The sequence below is a fragment of the Calliphora vicina genome, chromosome 1 (genome assembly GCF_958450345.1).
Source record: "Calliphora vicina chromosome 1, idCalVici1.1, whole genome shotgun sequence".
Classification (NCBI taxonomy): Eukaryota; Metazoa; Arthropoda; class Insecta; order Diptera; family Calliphoridae; genus Calliphora; species Calliphora vicina.
The window spans coordinates 125070221-125091692 of NC_088780.1; the positions used below are offsets into that span (position 1 = coordinate 125070221).

The 21472-nt window shown below is 28.6% G+C and overlaps 1 protein-coding gene across 1 annotated transcript in view; it reads right to left on the reverse strand.

Moving 5' to 3' along the window:
* Ace (Acetylcholine esterase) overlaps positions 1–21472 on the reverse strand; it is a 146814-nt gene that overhangs the window by 94767 nt on the left and 30575 nt on the right. The window contains exon 6 of the mRNA XM_065515739.1: positions 9024–9173. Within this exon, the coding sequence (XP_065371811.1) occupies positions 9024–9173 (150 nt within the window). The remainder of the gene's footprint in view (positions 1–9023; positions 9174–21472) is intronic.

A 21472-nucleotide genomic window follows, 5' to 3' on the forward strand; every position in this document is an offset into this window, starting at 1 on the left:
TTTTATTAAAATCTAACTATCAGTTTATTTCTATTTTATTTTGCAAATCCCCCAAGTGGTTTCGCTTAAAAGAGAGTCCTTTATAGACGACTATTATCCGAATATAAGCATTTCTGTATTAGAAAATAATTAAGATTTTATCCCTTAAACGATTTTCAAGAAAGGTGACTTTAATCGTAACTCTACCAAGTAGAAAAGTTCGTGCAAAGCTCAAAAATGATTAAGTTACAAGGTATTGGCAGAAATTTTGTAATTATTAATGGTTTGGAGGAAAGGTAGTTTAATCCTTTTCCTTTGTTTTTAAAAACAACCGATTTTTGAGCTTGACTATGATTATGAGCTATTATTATGTTTAATGCAGTTAAAGGATGAAAGAAATATACATAAGTATTTTAAAGCTTTATTTTTTAATAATAAAAATAATTTGTTTATCATGAATAGTTTCCTTCGGCGAGGTCACAAAAGCAGCATGAAAGTTTCCCGTTACCCTTTGCAGACCACTTACTTACTGCCAGGTCAAAAGTACAAACAAGTATATAAAATAAACACAAGTTACTTTGCATCATTACGCTAGTAAATAAATAAGTATATGAGGAAAATCAGAAATTTTGAACTAGCTAAATAAAAGATGTCATGTGACTATATTCAGACATCGCGGCAATTGTCTGAGAGCAAAATGGGTTTGGAGATAAACGCTCCTGTATATCCGGATATAAATAAATTTTTTTTATAATATACTAGCTAAAACCCAGTGTGCTCTGTAATGTTCTGTATTGATTTGCAATATATTTAGTCTATCTAAAATTAGTTTCTAATGTTATAAAAAGTACATTATTTATTTCATATTTTCAAATAAATCAAATTTTGATCAGCTCTATTGCAATTGACAGTTTTTTTTAAGTTTTTAAAGTTTGGGGTAATTTTAACCCCAAGTGCCATTAAGGGTTAATTTCCATGTTTGTGCTGTTATTATAAATACTAGACTTCATATTATATTTTTCTTAAGTTTCATCAAACTCGCCCCCCAAATATATAACATTTCGTTATCTTTAAATTAGAAATTCCAAATATTGAAAATTTTGACCTTTGAACTTCACGATTTAAGGTTTAACGCTTTCCAATTTTAGTAAAACTTTCAGAATATATTTAGAATTATCTGGACTATAATATTCTGAAGAGGTTTTACTTTTTTTTCATAACAGAAAGGAAATAGAGAAATTTCTCTATTTTTTAAAATTTCAAAATTTAAACCGCAGGTACGGAAAAACTATAAGAGATATTTTCATCATTTTTTATTCTCTTTATATTCTTAATAAATCCCAATGAGATGATCAGAAAATTCTTAAATTTGTTTAACAAAATTTTTAAAAAAATTAAAAATGGAGTTTTGAAACTGCCGTTAAACAAATTTTATTTTTTTGGTCATAATATCTGCGAATAAGTTAACGGTATCCTACAAGTAAATATGGATATGTTTAATTGTATATGTTCTAGGCCACTAGAATAAGAATTGTTCCTCCATTTCTTGTTCTAGTGGCCTGAGACACGTTAATGGCCTGGAGAATTTTTAATAACTTTAAAATTTTTTGACCAATTTCTGTTTTTTTATGTCTCATTAGAACGACAATTACGTACATATTTCAATTATTTTAAATTAAATTGCAAAGTGTTTTTTTAATGGCAAAATTTTTACAAAAACTGAAAAAAAAACATTTTTTCAAAACTTTAGAGGGCTTACCCTACCGATTTACCTAAAATTATTTCAGGATGATTTTTTTACAAATGTTCATCAAACTGGGGGGTGAGACTGGCCAAAATCCAACTTGCGTGAATTAAGGGCCACCCTAATGGTAGGTGCCACATCATCTGTGTCTACTACTCCTATTTGTGCTTCAAATATTTATACAAACGATGTAATTGCTCATGTACATTTTGAGCTATATAGCTATACTATAGCTATTATAGTTTCCTAGATGTTTGATTTTTAAAATAACTTTGTATATCATGACTTTTATTAAAAAGTGAGCAAAAAATTTAAAAATTTCACAAAATGTGCATAAATCCTTTTCATTTAAAAATTTGTTTATGATCTGTCCGACTCGTATTTTTCATTAATACAAACATTTTGTTTACGCGATATAATAGCCAAAAATATTTGCGAATGACTTGTTTAAGTTTTAGAAGATCGTGTTATATTCCTGAGACTCAACTATCGACAAGATATACCTTGAACTATTGCAAATAACGACATTCTTTAAATGCTACTGTTACATTTTATTTGGCGATCTATTTCTATGTGTCCCTTTTTCATTTCCCATTTATTTCGAAACCCAAAATACATCTGTACCGCAATTCTGTAACTTTTTAACAACAACATTTTGTCGTTAAATAATTAAAATTCATTACACAGAAAAAACTATTTCTTAAACCGTTTCAATTCAAATATTTGTCACATATTGAACTGGTTTCAATTATTTCATAATTGAATCAAGTATTCATGTGCTCAAAAACAAAATTTTCTGATATTTTCTATTGAATTTTGAGTTTTGAATTTGATAATTTTGATAATTGAATAGACAATTTTCGTTATTGGTTGAACTTTAAATACAAAAATTATTGAATAGATAATTTTCGTAATTGAAAACACATTTTTGTTATTTTATGTTTTTTTCAATTACGATTAATTTATTCAATAATTTTTGTGTTTAAAGTTCAACCAATAACGAAAATTGTCTATTCAATTAACAAAATTATCAAATTCAAAACTCAAAATTCAATAGAAAATATCAAAAATTTTTGTTTTTGAGTACATGAATAATTGATTCAATTATGAAATAATTGCAACCATTTCAATATCTGATAAATGTTTGAATTGAAATATATTTTTTTCTGTGTAGTTAACAATATTTATCGTTAAGAGATATTCCGAATTAAATTTTACCGATTATTTTCGTTAAAAATAGTCGGTAGATAACGAAATTTGTCGGCAGGTTAACGACAAATAAAATGTTCTAGTTAAGCTATAATGATAATTGTTTAGGAGTTAGTTTTGTAACATAAATATTCGATATAACTTGTTCTTTGAAAGCGCGATTGGTCAACTATTTTTATTATCTTTTGGCTGATGCTGACTCAACGGTACCAGGTCCCTTTCGGATCCTTGCAGGTCCTCCACAAAGTTAAAATTTTGTAAATAACTCCCTGAAGTCCTTATTTTCAATATTTCATAAAAAAAAGTAAAAATCTTTTCAAAGATTTAAAGCCTTGGTCCACAAGGGGTTAAGAGTAACTTTTATTTGGGGCATAATATCCATATTTAACACATTTAACACATAAAGTTTTATACCTATATTCAAATTTCCTAGTGAGCAATTTAAACCATATTTGGCGATGTGATACGAGTATAAACGAGTATAAACTTATGTATTCTAAGAATGAAATTCATTGGAATTTGTCGACTGTCCTTATAACAACACATATCTATATTCTGAATCAATGATCACTTGTGATGACATGGACATATGGATTACACTGTGTTACTTTTATTTTTAGAAAAAACTATTGTTCTTTGGTTTTCAGTACGTTTCGCGAACATATTTGGGTAAGTTGATGCTTGCTTTTTATATATAAATGCGATTATTTATGCACACGACTACGAATTTATCTGCAATATTTTTTAATTTTAAAAATATTGACATTTATATTTTTAACTATATTCGTCGTTAAAATGTATTACCGAGAGATATCGTTAACTTCAAATAGTGAATATAAAATTCGTTAAAGCAACCGGTATTTTTCGTTACTTAACGACATCGTTAGGAAAGTAAAAAAAATATAAGAATTGCGTTACTGAATTTAGTTTTAAGGATTCTCCAAAATTTTTGATTTCTCTCATATATTTATATTTTAACCAACTACATACATAGTATCGCAGTGTGATTATTGTAGTGTATAAATTTAATGATAACCAAACCACACAAACACTTTTATAAATATTTAGTATAGTAAATATGTATATATGTATGAACGTACATTAGGGCTATAACCAAATTTTGGCGCTAGCACTATGCGATGGCAAATATTGTGTTATTTACGATAACATTTTTTTCGGTTCATTTTTCAATAATAACCTCGCCCACAAAAATTATTTTTTAAAGTTAAATTTTTCTCAAAATTTTATTACCTTATCACAACACACACAACTTTAAAATATAGATTCGACCCAGGTTGATATATTTATAAAAAAAACTATTTGTGTTTTTTTAATAAAAAAAAATAAAAAAGTTATCCCCAAAATTTACCGCTTAACTTTTTTGACAACCATTTTTTTTAATTAACTTTCAATGATCTATTCGACTATGCTAAGGCCATTTTGATATTTACAAAAAAAATATATAAAAGGTAACGCCCTAATGTACGTAATACATATGTACTACTTACTATACATATATTTTTATAACAAATTTCGAACAAGGACATTAAGTGTTAAATTTTAATAAAATTTTAATGAATTCTATACAAACACATTTAAACATTTACTTGTGTAACAAATATATGTATATATTTTGACCTTTTTCTGTAAAAAACGTTGAATTCACAACAGCAACATCATCACACAAAACTGGCAACATCATTAAATAAACTGTTACGTATGTACAATGTACATACTTTCATAAACACTCTTTATATACTTATGTTTTATAGCCTATACACCAACATATCCATATGTATACTTACATCCCAGCAGTTCTGGATGATGATAGCAGGTATTTTGTGACTTTAAAAATAAAATTCCAATTAAAACAGTTATTATTCAACGTAAAAATAAAAGTTCGCATGAAACTCTTAACAAAACATTTTCAGATAGCCGTCATAAAAAAAACTCATTTAAGGAGTTTTATTTTTCCCGTCATAAAATAAAAGTCATTTGAGGAGTTTTATTTTTCCCGCCAAAAAATAAAACTCATTTCATATAAATTAAAACCTAAAGCTTGCGGCGCGCCGGTCAGATCATTGCAATTTGTAAAGCATCTTCCATTGCACTTGAATAAATTGTCATTAAAATAAAATCAAGTGGAATTTTAATTTGTTGTTTGATTCCTATTATCAAATTGTTGTTGGTTTTTTGTCTTAAACAAATAAATTACCACAAACATTATATCAGATAGACTCTGAGAGAGCACGTCAATACGAATTTATTGGTAAATGACAGTATAGGTCTCCGTTGACTCTAACATAAAGAAGTAAAGCGAGTATAACTTTTAAATGAAGCAACGTATGTATGTTAATATCTTATACATGAATTTAATGTTAATTTATTAGCTTTAAAAAAAATATAACTGCAGGTTTATGTGTCTTTATTGCGAATAAATTTTCTGTCTTTTCTTCTTATGCCTCCCATCAATAGCTGCACAACTTTTCCTTCCACTTCCGTTTTGCCAGCATATTTATTCCACTTTGTTCTCATTAAAATCTTGTTATTTACTGTACCTGCACTCTTTGTCAATTTACGTTTAACAATTGCTCAATATATCTCGATTGGACTCGATTTAAGTAATGACAACTTGTCATTGAGTAATGACAACTTGGCTGAAACTTTGTATCAGATGTGTGATGTCTTATAAATGACAGTTATCGCTTTTCCAAACTCTATTTATATTTATAATTCTGAAAATTCTTTAAAAACATGTCTGAAAAGCTTGACTCTTCAAACCGCAGTTGCGGTTTGCCTGCAAAATTAATATTTTTGTTCAATATTACGTATTCATATTTAAAAGCCAAACAACCTCGATCTGCCGAGACGTAACAATTTTGACCTGATATCTGTCGAAAATCAGATTTTGGCTATTTTTTAACCCGACAAATTCGGATTTTCTAGATATTTGTGCACAATTTTATCTCTAGCTTCATTTTCCATTGTGTCTACACTTTTTAAAACTAAACATAATAACTTGCAATACATTGTATAATAATGGTAGATTTGTTGTTAAAAACGTATGTAAATCTGTTTCCATTTTGATAACAGGGGTACGCACTATGATAACTATAGTGCGTACGGATTTTAAGTGGCCACTTCTTTAGAGAGTATTTGATTTTAAATTTTCTGGATAACCGTTATTTACAGTCCCTGGATGATAGTGATTTTACCAATCATTTTATTTTTCCTATCGTTTACGGGACTAGTTATTTTATCCTAAGCAGAGGGTTATTTAGCCCTACATCGATTGCAAAGAGACTGTCCGATAGCTGGTCCAAATTAGTCAACGCATGGAATTCACATACTACTTACATAGAGTCAATTACCAAAATGTGTTTTGAAAAAAACGTAAAAAATACTGTAATTTTTTCATGTTCCAACTTTGGATGCGTGTAACTTTTTATAGAGATGTATAACTGTTCGAAAAATATTTTTATTATATTCGAAATATTATCGCAAATATATATGATATTTAAAAAAAAAATCGAACCACCAAAACCAAAAAAAGATCGAGCGGAATTAAACAAAATAAATAAACCTAAATATCTCTTGAACTAAAAGAGATAACTTACATATGTATGCATGTTTTTTGTAGATCTCCTTAAGGACTATTTATATTTTAATTTTAAGCTCATTCGGAGCACACTTGGATTTTTGGAGATATTTTTAAAAAATGTGAGACCCGAGATGGCGTGTAATTTTGCTAATTAATCGTAAAGGGCTTTATTTACAACTTTTGTATTTTTGGTGACCCCCACTAAAATTTTCCGGCAAAAATTTTCGAATAATATTTTAGTCCATTCTGAGAGGACTTTTTTTTGATTTTCTCGAAAAAAGGGGTCAAATTAACCCCTAAAGAGAGGAGATAGAGGGTTAAAATCTTATACAAAAATGATCCCCATAAAATTCCACAATATAACTCTGACAATAAGAATTCTCTCAGATATTAACTTACAATATTTTTGTCGGTTAGTATAATGCTACCTTGGATTAAAAAATTAAAACGTTGACTAATTGTAAAAATTCATACCATAAACTTATAGTCCAGGAGTTTATTCTGTTCCAAATATGCTGTTTGACAGTGTAATTAATTAAAAGCTATGTATGATATTTATTGTTTTCTTCATTGTCTTACTTTTTAAGTATAAAAATATTTATCATTTTGCTACAAAATGCCAGAACTTGAAAAACGACGTAATGGGGGATGTAGGCCTAGGTGAGGAAATACTAAAACCGTTTTCAAAGATTTTGAAATACCCTAAAAATTTTGAGTTATTTTGAAAAAACTGTTTTAGGATAAGTCGTAGTGCTTTAGTACCTCTAATTCACACACTTTTATACCGATTTAAAATTTTAAACTATTATGGATAGCCAAAATGTATATTGCAAAAAAGTTTTTATAAAAAGTTTCGCTTTATTTTTTATTTTTTTTTTCGTAATTTTTCAAATTCAACAATAGTTATTTTAATTTTTTTCCATGAAGAGATATTTTTCTTTACAGAGTCTTTTAAAGACAATTTTATACAGACAAAAATGAGATACAACTTGTTCAAATTGGTTTAAATTTGCAAAAGTTATTAAACTTTTTCGAAAAAATTTGCCTTGAAAATTCAAAATTTTACAAATATTTTTGTATAGTTTTTTTGTTTTTTTTTTTATTCACAAGCGCTGCGGGAGAAAATACTAAAAAAGGTGTTAATGAAAAGTTAAATAACTTTTACCATTTTCATCCGATTTGAATAACTAAAACTATGTTTTGTTAAGAACTTAATTTCCTTTATACATTTGTATAAATTTTTATAAGCATTCGTATCAAAATAAGTAATGAAAAACGACTAAAATCCAAAAAGTTGATAAATTTTGTATTTCTTTTAGATATTCTTAACAAAAGCCATATATATTAATTCCTGTGGTTCCTATAAGGAGCATAGGGCCGTAAACAAAACAAAAAAAACATATTTATAACTTACAAATTTATCAAAACAAAAAACACATAATTTTAAAGCGTAATAGGTTTTCTTTCCAAACACGTTAAACTATTTAAAGTCGGGCAAAACCTGACTGAGTTAAAGGTTGATAAGTTGACGAACATCACTGAAAATGTTTTACCGAAATTTTTAGACACAATTTGTTATGTACTCAGCAAGACCTATAACCCCCTCTTGGTCGTTTTCCAAGTTTTTTTCCATCGTAGCACCGTGTTATATAAGGGCTGGAACTTTTACCCCCATTAACACCAAGTCTGGTTATGTATTAACTAATAGTTATACTGTCGGTTAAAATAATTTTTGTATGAAAACAGTCAGTATAATAACTATTAGTTAATACATAACCAGACTTGGTGTTAATGGGGGTTAGTATCATCAAACTTAGTTTCCTTATGGAAATAGTATAGAATCAATTTTTATCGAATGTATTTTGACCGGCATATAAATTGGAGTCAGAAAAGTGATCAGACATTTGTGAAAATTACTGTCTATAAAGGATACATTGACAACTTGTAAAACGGCTGGGGTATATTTGTCATCACATACAGCCATACATACATTCGTAATATGCAGTCATCAGCAGTAATTTTCTGTTACGAATTTGTAACAGGAAACATTTTTCTCACACTTGCACAAAAATAACTGCTATTTATAAAACAAAAATGTTCACATACACACAGCATAGGTATTCCACTACAAATACAGAGTGTTCAAGAATTTCATAAACAAACGTTGAATGTTATACTGCACTACAAAATATATTTCAATTATTGAATACAAATTTCAAGTAACTTTGTAAAGTAATTCATACATTTTGAAAATGCCCAAACAATTTGAAATTACGAGAAAAAAAATATTATTCCAGATTTCGGAAGTACCTACATATTTTCAATAGCACAGTGTAACTATTTATTTAGTTTGCCTTTAAAGCTTTAACTTTTGTCCATATCACATCTAATCACACTGTGTACATAAGTACATACATATCTACATACTTCATGTTGAATTTCAGCAGTATTTTTTCGGTTTGTTCAAAAGGCATCCACTTTAATACTTACATGTGTAAAATAGTAATAATGTACTTGTGCACCTCGTTCAGCTAATGCCTGTGCATACTCATTTGTGGGGCAGGTAAAGAAGTGATCGCCTACAGCTCTGCCAATTTGCTGTTGATTTTGATATCCTGGATTACCTTCCCAGCTGGTATACTGCAATTAAATGAATTAAGAGTGAGAAAAAGTACACAAAAAAGATTAATAAAACTTAAGTAGGAGAGCTTATGCTATGTAATAGACTGTTTGGTGTAAATTATGCAGTGTGAGAAATGAATTAATTTCCCTGCTGTTTTTCATTTTATTTTAATTAATTAAAGTTTCGGCATGCATTTCATGTTTTTTTTTTGTTTATTTACAATTAAGTTTTTGTTTTATAATCATCATTTTAATTTGGTTTGTATACTTCAATTAAAAGTTTTACATTCAAGAGAGATGAAGGCAAACATGTTGCTGACATTAATCTTGTTTTTTCATATCAGTTTTTATTTATCACAGTTATAATTTTTTCATTATAATTTGTTAATAAATACATATGTATATTAGGCTGGGTCGATTTGTATGGACGATCAAAAAGTAAAAAATCATTAGCAGAAACGCATTCTACGGAAAATTCTAAGAAATTTTTCCCAAGAAACCATAGGTCTAAAATCAAATCCTATTTTGCGCATTTCGTTTTTTATCCAATAAAAAAATTTATTAAAAAAAATATGTATCGAAATATCATTGGATAAAAGACGAAATGCGCAAGATAGGATTTGATTTTATTATTTAGTTATTGAAAAAAAATTTTAGTAAAATATTCCCGTTTTCATTGTTTATACCAGAATTTTCCAATTTTATTTGAGAAATTTCCGTTTATTTTTCAGAAATTAAAATACAACTAGAAATTCAAATCGTCACCTAAAATGCATATCAACAGTTTTTTAATTTTACAGGAAGGACACAAATCATAATAAAATTAAAAGTATTGTGGCTACAAATATGATTTTCTTTCTTTAATAAAATCGTTAATTTTTAAAATTAGAGAACTAAAACGAGTGCCTTGAGTGCGCTGTACCAAAATCCATTAAAAACTAAATTTAAAATTTTTTGTTTGTTACGTCCTTTTGCATTTCATTTTGAAATACAAATGGATATTTTGCAAATTCGGGTGAAAAATTCTGAAAACAATTTGAAAATTCTTAAACACAAATCGTAGTTGCCGAAAGACAATATAATAAGATATTTTGGCATACACAGAAAAAACTATTATTTAAACCGTTTCAATTCAAATATTTATCACATATTGAACTGGTTTCAATTATTTCATAATTGAATCAAGTATTCATGTGTTCAAAAACAAAATTTTCTGATATTTTCTATTGAATTTTGAGTTTTGAATTTGATAATTTTGACAATTGAATATACAATTTTCGTTATTGGTTGAACCATAGAGAATTATACATAGAGACGAGACACTTTGATTTGTCAAACAAAAATACAACAAATAATATTTCTGATACAACAACAAAATGCATTGACTAGCATGTATTTTGTTGTTGCAAGAGATAGGTTTTTGACAACAGACTTAGGTTTTTGACAATTCCATCTCGTCTCTATGTTACCCTATGGCTTGAACTTTAAATACAAAAATTATTGAATAGATAATTTTTGTAATTGAAAACACATTTTTGTTATTTTTTGTGTTTTCAATTACGATATCAATAATTTTTGTATTTGAAGTTCAACCAATACGAAAATTGTATATTCAATTGTCAAAATTATCAAATTCAAAACTCAAAATTCAATAGAAAATATAAGAAAATTTTGTTTTTGAGCACATGAATACTTGATTCAATTATGAAATAATTGAAACCAGTTCAACATGTGATACATTTTTGAATTGAAATATTTTATATTCAGTTATCGAAATTATCAAAACTTAAAAACTTAAAATTCAGTAGAAAATATTTGAAAATGTTACTTGATTCAATTATGGAGTAATTGAAACCAGTTCAATATGTGATAACTATTTGAATTGAATCAGTTTAGGAAATAGTTTTTTCTGGGTACCACCTCTATAATACGGCCACTGATTTTTGTACATAAACATTTATCTGGTTCAAAATATTTAATTAATTTTATATTTTATTTTATTAATTATGACTTAAAAATGTGGAATTTATATTTTATATGTATTTTTGAAGCGTACATATCTAACATTTATTCCCACTTAGTTGTTGAACATTATAGTTATAGTGTTTTTTTTTTTGCTTCGAAAATGTCAAATTTTGTACTAACAAAGCGGCATATGCGGGAAGTTTTACTTTACTTAAGTAGAAACAAGTAAGAGTGCTATATTCGGCTGTGCCGAATCTTATATACCCTTCACCAAATTATACTTCAAAATTTTAAATATTTTTAGGTAAACAAAATTTAATTTTTATTGCAGTTGTTCTTTTCATTTTTTGGAAAAAAAAATTTTCGATTGTTATTTTAAATTTTTTTTAAATTTTAAAAAAAATTTTTTTTGTTTCTTAATATTTTTTTTTTTTTGAAAAAAAAATTCGGGTTAAAAATTTTTTTCCCGATTTTGACCCATTGTAGGTCCAACTTACTATGGTCTTATATACGTCGTTGCAAATGTCTTTGAAATATCTATCATTAGATATCCATATTGTCTATATTAATGTCTTAGTAATCCAGATATAGGTCAAAAATCGAGGTTGTCTTGGTTTTTTCCTCATATCTCAGCCATTTGTGGACCGATTTTGCTGATTTTAAATAGCAAAATTCTCGAAAGCATGTCTGACAGAATTATTGAAAATTTGGATCCCGAAGATATCTGGGGTCTTCAGAACACTGATTTCAACAGACAGACGGACAGACAGACAGACAGACGAACATGGCTTAATCGACTCCGCTATCTATAAGGATCTAGAATATATACATCTACATGAAAAATGTAGAAACTACAAACGGAATAACAAACTTATATATACCCTTCTCACGAAGGTGAAGGGTATAAAAAATTGGTGATTTTGACACGGAAAACAAAGATCGCCTATGCCAACTAAAACAGTTTGAAGACCAAGAGCAGGGAAATTGTGTACCACTCGAATTGAAGTCGAGAGGCCTTGAAGATTTTGCGTTTCCGAAATGATGCTTGAATTTTATAAAAAGTTCTCATACAGAGGGCGCAATCCATGGTACATAAGCATTGAGAATATCCACAGAGAATTAGATGTGTATTTGGTCAAGGACGAATTTAGAAAAACTCGTTAAGCTTATTTGTCAAAATTACATCATCATTCGAACCCGCTTGCAAGGCTACTTACATTAACTCAAGACAGATCAAGGTTGCGTAGAGCTGATTTAAAACTTTGCCAATTTAAAAATAAAAGAAAAAATTGGGTTTGAGTAAAAAATTCTAAAAAAGCACCGATCCTCTAAAAAGCTCCATATTTTGATAACCCTATATATTACTAAAATATGAACAAAGTTTTTTTTACTATCACATGATAAAGTAAACATTTTTCTAAAAAAAAACTCAGTTTTTGGAACACATTTTCTCGTTTTAAAAATTTCGTTATTTGAAAATAAAAAATGGCAAAAATTTCATTCTCTCTTTATTTTCAAATTGGAAAAAAAAGTTAAAATAAAACTGTAACTTTTAAACGAATAGCCAGATTTTAATAAAAATTTCCCATGGTGTTCATAAGTTTAACTTTTGAATCAAGTACGACTGAACCACAAAGCCACAAAGTGGGGCACCTCGTTTATATCTATTGTAATTGAAACAGCGATACGTTTATCCAAATAGATACAATAAGTATGAAAAGTATATTTGAAGTGATCGAAAATTTTCATTTTACAAAAAACATATTTAACAATAAAAACTTGATCAAATTCATTATGTTGAATACAAAGTATTTTACAGTATATAACAACATGCCTCCTCAACATTATGAATTTATAATTCCAAAATTATTACAACAAAATACATGTTTAGGTTTAGGTACAGGTTTAGTTAAAACATCGGCTAACATTTTATCAGTTGGTAGATATTGCAATTTAATTATATTTTGTTCTATGGCATCCTTCACAAAATGATACTTGTAATGTATATGCTTAGTACGAGAATGATGAGCACCAAATTCTGCCATTCTTTGAGCACTTTGAGAATCTGTGTTTATCATCACTGGAGAGTGGTTGGAATAGCCAAGTTCATTCAAAATATACCCTAAATATGAGGCTTCTTTAGTTGCTTCGGTAAGTGCCACATACTCAGCCTCTGCACTAGATGTTGCTACCACCTTTTGTTTCTTTGATTCCCAGGAAACGAGACCACCTGCGAGAAGAAAACAAAAACCAGATTGAGATTTTCTATCATTTACATCTTGAGCCCAATTTGCATCACAAAAACCAACAAGTGGTAAACCACATTTTCTATATGTGAGCACCGCATTTTTAGTATGACTTAAATATCTGATGATATGATATGCTGAATTAAGGTGTTGTTTACGCGGTTCCTTACAAAATTGCGATAGCATATTAACAGCACACGTTATATCAGGTCTACTATACAGTGACAGATAAAGTAAAGATCCAATAATTTCTTGATAAAACTTTTCATCAACTTTTTCTGGATGATAACGATGCAAGCAATTCAGCATTTAAAGCTAAGTTTTTTAAAAAGAAATCCCATAATCAACAAAATAACTATAAAAATCAAGAAGAAGGTATGTCCAAAGATAAATTTAATTATAAATGTTTTCGATGTGGAAGAAAAGGTCACAAAGCTAGAGACTGTAAGACTAGTGAAAACGCTCGATATGTTGAACAGGCAACCAAAGATAGCATTTCCAATGAAGTATTAGTAACCACGACAGAAGCAACTTTTTTCACTAGTTCTTGTGAAACATGGATTATTGATAGTGGTGCGTCATCTCACATGTGCACCCAAATATCATTATTTGAAAATATAGATTTTCAGTTTAGTGGTAAAATCAGACTAGCAGATGACAATCAACTAAACATAAAAGGTATTGGAAAGGTCAAAGTAACTGTATATGCAAATGGAAAAAAGCAAGACATAGGCCTATGTAACACTCTGTATGTCCCCGACTTACGATGCAATCTTATATCAACTAGTAAATTGACTGATAATGGTTGTACGGTTGTTATGAAAGGAACAGAAGTAGTAGTTTATAAGGAAGGAGACAAGATAATTGAAGGAAATAAAAAAGATAACCTATATTATGTCAAGTTATTTAATAATAACGAAAATATGATGCATACAACCGAAATATCTTGTGATTCAAAAACAGAGATATGGCATAAAAGATACGGTCACCTAAATATGAACCAATTAGGAAAACTAAAGATAGATGAGATGGTTAAAGGGTTACCTGAATTGAAAAATGTTGGAATAAATTGTGTTCCATGTATTCGTGCTAAACAAACTTGTTTGCCATTTCCTCATAAAAATGAGAAATCAACTTCTGAAGTACTTACGCTTGTTCATACAGATCTTTGTGGTCCAATGAAGACTGAATCGATGGGTGGTAGTTTGTACTTTGCAACATTTATTGATGACTATTCTCGAAAAGTATTTCTATATTTTATTCGAAACAAAAGTCAGTATTTAGACAAATTCAAAGAATTTAAGAAGATGGCAGAAACACAAACAGGAAAGAAAATCAAGATTTTACGAAGTGATAATGGCGCAGAACTAGTTAGTCAGAATTTCACAAATTTCTTGAAAGAAAATGGAATCAAAAGGCAGTTGACAGCAAGTTACACACCACAGCAAAACGGTATCGCGGAAAGAATGAATAGAACATTAGTTGAAATGGCCCGTTGCTTTATGATAGAATCTGGTTTACCTATGAGTCTATGGTCCGAACTAATTAATACATCGGGATATATAAGAAATCGTTGTCCGACAAAGTTAAGTGGTACTAAAACACCAGAAGAGTTGTGGACAGGCAAAAAACCAGATGTAAAATATTTTAGATGCATTGGTTGCATATCATTTGTGTTAGATAAAGCAGAAAAAGTTGATGAAAAGTTTTATCAAGAAATTATTGGATCTTTACTTTATCTGTCACTGTATAGTAGACCTGATATAACGTGTGCTGTTAATATGCTATCGCAATTTTGTAAGGAACCGCGTAAACAACACCTTAATTCAGCATATCATATCATCAGATATTTAAGTCATACTAAAAATGCGGTGCTCACATATAGAAAATGTGGTTTACCACTTGTTGGTTTTTGTGATGCAAATTGGGCTCAAGATGTAAATGATAGAAAATCTCAATCTGGTTTTTGTTTTCTTCTCGCAGGTGGTCTCGTTTCCTGGGAATCAAAGAAACAAAAGGTGGTAGCAACATCTAGTGCAGAGGCTGAGTATGTGGCACTTACCGAAGCAACTAAAGAAGCCTCATATTTAGGTATATTTTGAATGAACTTGGCTATTCCAACCACTCTCCAGTGATGATAAACACAGATTCTCAAAGTGCTCAAAGAATGGCAGAATTTGGTGCTCATCATTCTCGTACTAAGCATATACATTACAAGTATCATTTTGTGAAGGATGCCATAGAACAAAATATAATTAAATTGCAATATCTACCAACTGATAAAATGTTAGCCGATGTTTTAACTAAACCTGTACCTAAACCTAAACATGTATTTTGTTGTAATAATTTTGGAATTATAAATTCAGGTAGGACCAACCGGACGACCGATATTGGTTAGCAAGAGTCACACTCAGATGGCTCTAGCTCAATTACTTCCATACTTACGCGCCGGAGTCAATGATCCAGTTGTCACATTAACTACCCGATGGCGTAGGCTGGTAGCCCGCGTATTAGCAGGACCAAATAGAGGCGAGGCATGTGTCCTCGCAGGCATGTTTGGGGCTGTTTAGGAATGTGCCAATGCTTTTTGTAAAGGAAACTTCAAAAAACCTTATTTGATTGAAACTATCTTCTATATTTTTATCATGCTATTTGGAACATTAGTTCCAAATATCAAATACGTATATAAAGTGCTTATCTGAAATTTTAGCTCATTCAAAAACAATTTAGACCCGAGGTAACCAACTTTTCTACACACCGAATTATTCGCAAAAAAAGAATCCATTCTAAACCACCTTGAGCTCTGGCAAATCACTGGATATATTTTCGAGTTATACCACTTTCATCTGCATTTAAATTAGAAAATTAAAAACAATTTATTTTAACAATAGAGATGTGTTTCATTGTTTGGAATAATTTATCCATTAAAATTAAATTAGTTTATGTTTTCGCTCATTGTAAACAAATTATTTAAAAAAAAAATCGTATTTTGTATAGGTTTATATTAAACAAATTTCATATATAAACATTAATTGAACAATTTAAAAATATATTAAAAATTGAAAAGAGCAATTAGCCGTAATGACTGTTGTATTTCATTAAAATAAAATTTGCATATGTATTCATATGTGTGATTAGTTAGTTGCTATTATTTCCATAATTATTATTAAATGAAAATATACATGAATATATACGATTAATGGGCAAATAATTGGTGATAGAAGATGCTGTAATAGAAGTGTTAGTTCATAATAATAACACCATGTAATAATATTTGTTCTATACACATGGTTACTAATAAAGTATACACACAGTTACTAATAAAGTATACGTACGATCGACTTTTTGGGCCTTTTTAAAAGACATCTATATATGTATTTAAAAATACAAGGCCTTACTCATTCATTCATTCACTCACTCTCTCATGACTCATGATTTTTTAAAAAAGTCCCAAAAAGTCGATCGTACGTATACTTTAGTAACTGTGTGTACGTGAAAGTTGTAGAAATGATCGATATTTCCATATCTGTGATTTAATCACTGGTAACAACTGGATGTGTCAGAAACTAAAAGGTCTAACTCCACTTTTCGAAAATTTCTCAATTTTGTTATACATATTACTATCTAATTAGTTCTGAATTTATGAAGAGTGGGTACAACCATTTTTTACCGTTTTATCATTTTCATAAATTTGGGAAATCAATTTTTCAAACATCACTAATTTACTCTAATTTGTAGGTTTTTAGGCATTTTAGCTTCTGACACATCCAACTGTTACTGATTATACCAAGTAACAGCTACATTTAAGTTGTTCTTTCACATATTTCAACAAACTGTTAAAAGTCGTTCTTTTATAGTTTTCAACATTCACAGGTAACAACTGTTACCTGTGTATGGTAAGTAACAGATATTTTTAATATCGGTATTTCACATTATTATACATAGATACGAGACACTCTGATTTGTTAAACTAAAATACTAAAAACATTGACTAGCATGTATTTTGTTGTTGCAAGAGTTAGGCTTTTGACAATAACGTCTCGTGGCTATGTTACCCTATGACACTTTGGATAATCCTAAGGCTATGTTTACGATGTTATACATCCTTCCAAGGGGTCACCTAATTTGGGATGAGAGACCATATTCAGGGGAATATAAAAACATATTCAATACATGTGTTGTTATCTAATTTTGTAACATTTTCTTCGTTAAATAAAATTAAAATTTCGTTTAACTTATTTTGAATATGAATAATAAACTAATAAAACAGTTGCATATACCATAAATTTAGTAATTTCAATCGAATTTATAGTTAGAATATAGAATCGAAGATATTCTGTTGCTTAAAAATTCGGAAGATACCAACATTTGAATTATGTTTCAAAAACTCGATGGAGAGCATATGTCATTTCTTGGTAAAAATTGCAATGTTTTTTGGAGCAACATCTAAAGAAATGCTGCTTCCAAAATTTAAATAGAATTATCAAAAAGCCTTTCAATAGTTGAATGATTTGTTCTAGCTAAGACCGCGGCGTTTATCATTGGGGCTCGAAGACCATGACATTTCCTATATTTCTTTCTTTCTCATCCATTGTTTCCTCTATCGATATCCATGTACATATTGTCACCTAAAATGCAAAACAACGTATCATCAAAAAATTCGAAATTGATTTTATTATTGATTACGATTCACTACTTCATATTACAATACACAGAAAAAATTATAATTCAATTCAAACATTTATCCCATATTGAACTGGTTTCAATTATTTCATAATTAAATCAAGTATTCATTTGCTCAAAAACAAAATTTCTTGATATTTTCTATTGAATTTCATTATTTTGACAATTGAATATACAATTTTCGTTATTGGTTGAATTTCAAATACAAAAATTATTGAATAGATAATTTTCGCAAAAAATAACAAAAATGTGTTTTCAATTACGAAAATTATCTTTTCAATAATTTTTGTATTTGAAATTCAACCAATAACGAAAATTTTTTTTTCATAAAATATATTTCTAGAGTCATCTCAAATAGTTTTCATTTTATATCCTTTTTTGCTTCTCCTATAAACTTATGAAAAGTGATGTTACATTATTTTGCATTTTAGGTGACGATATGTATATTGCTTTTTAATGATTTCTTAATATCTTCGTTACATCTTAATATTCTGAACATTTGTTGAATAGTTGTTCAATTTTATATTAGTGATAAACTGTTAATGCGTAGAATCAAAAAGTATATACATATTCTGGGTCCTCATAAGATTCTATGGCAATCTATGTCTATCCGGCTGTCTTTATGTTGAAAAAACAGGATAGGTGCCAAACTGGATGACCTAGCATGTTGAAATTTTCTACAAATACTTTCTGTTGATAACAAAATTGAAAAAATTTTGGAGGCCTTTTAAACCTCTACACAATTTTGATGTATTGTGGTTCCAGTAGTTCAAAAATGGTAAAATTTTTTAATTCTATGGAATGATTTTAAATTTAAATTTTTTTTTTCTAAAATTGTGAATTTTGTTAGATGTTTCTCCACATAATTTATGATAACTTAAAAAGGATTAGACCGATATTATTGAAGTAAACTTCGAAAAGTTCAAATTTACATAACCTTTAATCCATTTATATATTAACAAATTAGAGCAAAAATATATTTTTTTACGTGAAAATAGCAAATTTTTGTGTTCTAAGAAACACATGAAAAATCGATAACGGCATAATTTGTTCAGGTGTATTACTTTGTCGCATTTTACATGTGTTTTGTTATTGTAACAAAAATTTTAACAAAAACAAAAAACATGTAAAATGTATACCCAAAGTACACGCTTGTACGCACATACAATTTTGTGAAAATAACCGAATCCACTTAATTATGAATAAATTCGAAACGGCAGAAATTGCAATCAAAGCAATTTCTGCCGTTTTCGATTTTTCATGATTTTTTTAAAACAAAAAAATTAGCTATTTTCACGTAAAAACCATATTTGTTTGCTTGAATTTGTTATTATAACTCCGAAACTACTGAGCCGATTGAAACGCAATATACATATATACGAAAATTTGCATATAGGATGGGGAAAATGTTTTTAATATTCAATCAATCGAAAGAAGAACATTAACTACTCAATTTTATGTATATCAAACATAAAGTTAAATTTTGTGAAAATGAGCCAATTCACTTAATTGTGAATAAATTCGAAAAGAATCAATCGATTTGTATGATAGATATCTCACTTTGTTGCTATTATATGCTTTTATATAAACCTGAACAGTTCTGTCGTTTTCAATATTTTATGAGTTTTTTAACACAAAAATTAGATATTTTCATGTAAAAAATATATTTTTTGCTTCAATTTGTTATTAGAACTCCGAAACTACTGATCCGATTAAAATACAGTATATTAACAGATTAAAGGCTATGTAAATTTGAACTTTTCTAAGTTTAATTCAATAATATCGGTCTAACCATTTTTGAGTTATCATAAATTATCTGGAGAAACATCTAACAAAATTCACAATTTAAAAAAAAAAATTATTTAAAAAAAATCTATCCATAGAATTAAAAAAATTTACCATTTTTACTTAGGAAACCATGATGCATCAAATCTATATAGTGGTTAGTGAAGCTTTTTTTTGCTGCTGACCTGTGTAATGTTTGTTAAGTATTGAAAATTTGTAGTATCGGTTCATGATTCCACCTAGCCCCATAGAAATTTCCCCACTGAATACTGTTTGAACAGCCATAAATATATTTGCACAAATTATTTCTAAGTACTCCGAAATTCGAGTACCATTTGTCCCTGGCCCGCATACAATTTTATGTGAACCTAAATCTTTCTACCAACTTTTGTGACGATCGGTCCATAATTCACCCTAACATATAATACAAATATTTTATTCGTATAGCATTTATTGAATTTACCAAATTACTTCATTTGTCTTTGCCTACTTCTGCATATTCCAAAAGTAGGAAGTAGTTTCTTCCACATAATTTATTTTATTTGTATTGCCTGCTTCCAGGCACTAAAGTATACTGGCATCCAGCATTTCTGTCAAATAAACTGTTTCAAATTAAATGAACGACAACAAACATCTCAATTATAAAATGCCAATAGCGACTAATACGTCATCATCAACGTCATTCTAAATTGAAATATTTCTGTTCTGTTCGATTCCTGTTTTATATTTTTGCGGAAAAAGGGAAGTTTTTATTTGCTGTACTTTTTAAAACCTTGTTTTCTCTTTCCTGCTGTCACTATTGTAACTTTATGTGTAAATGGTTGAGCATGGATGTGTGTATTTCTGTGAGTGTTTGCAGTAATACGAAATAAAAGTATTGTTAAATATAAAATCACATGAGAATTTTATTTTTTTATGTCGACGAGTATAAATATTTTTTTATTTCGATAAAAAAAATTAAGTGTCAGAGGCGGAAGCAATAAATTGATGCTGCAAGAATGAAAAAAAAATAATAATAAAATAGATAGATAGGAAACTGTAAAAAAATTATAAAAACTAAAGCGGGAAATAAAAATACAATTCAGCTAATGGTCTTGCAGTTTTAAATGGATTATAGGAATTGTTTAATTTTGTATAAAGTAGCTGTAGATTTCTTTGGGACACTTTACATATTGAGCGTTTTAGAGGTGAATGAAAGTTTATTTCAATTTATGACAATTTTTCCTAAAGTCTATGTGCTAGAGTCAGCCATTGATGAGCTGAATAATAGACATAAACAATTTTTTGGTATTTTTTCATATTTTTGAAATTATGGCATAAAAAGGAACATCGAAGGGTTTGCCGGACAAAATAAAAGTATTTGGTAAAATATGATCACTACAACATCTTCCCATCGACAACCTTCTGAATCTAATACGAATAAAATTGATTTAAAATATTATCCAGTATCCTGGGGTATTTTTTGCAGACAACTTCCAAGTGGACATACATTGTTTGAAAAGTAAATACAAATCCATCAAAAATTGTCTAACCAAAACATTAAATTAAAAAATACATTCTCATATTGCGATAAAAAAGCATATGAAATTTATAAAAAAAATAATAAATTTAATCTAGAAAAGTGCCTCCAGCGCACAG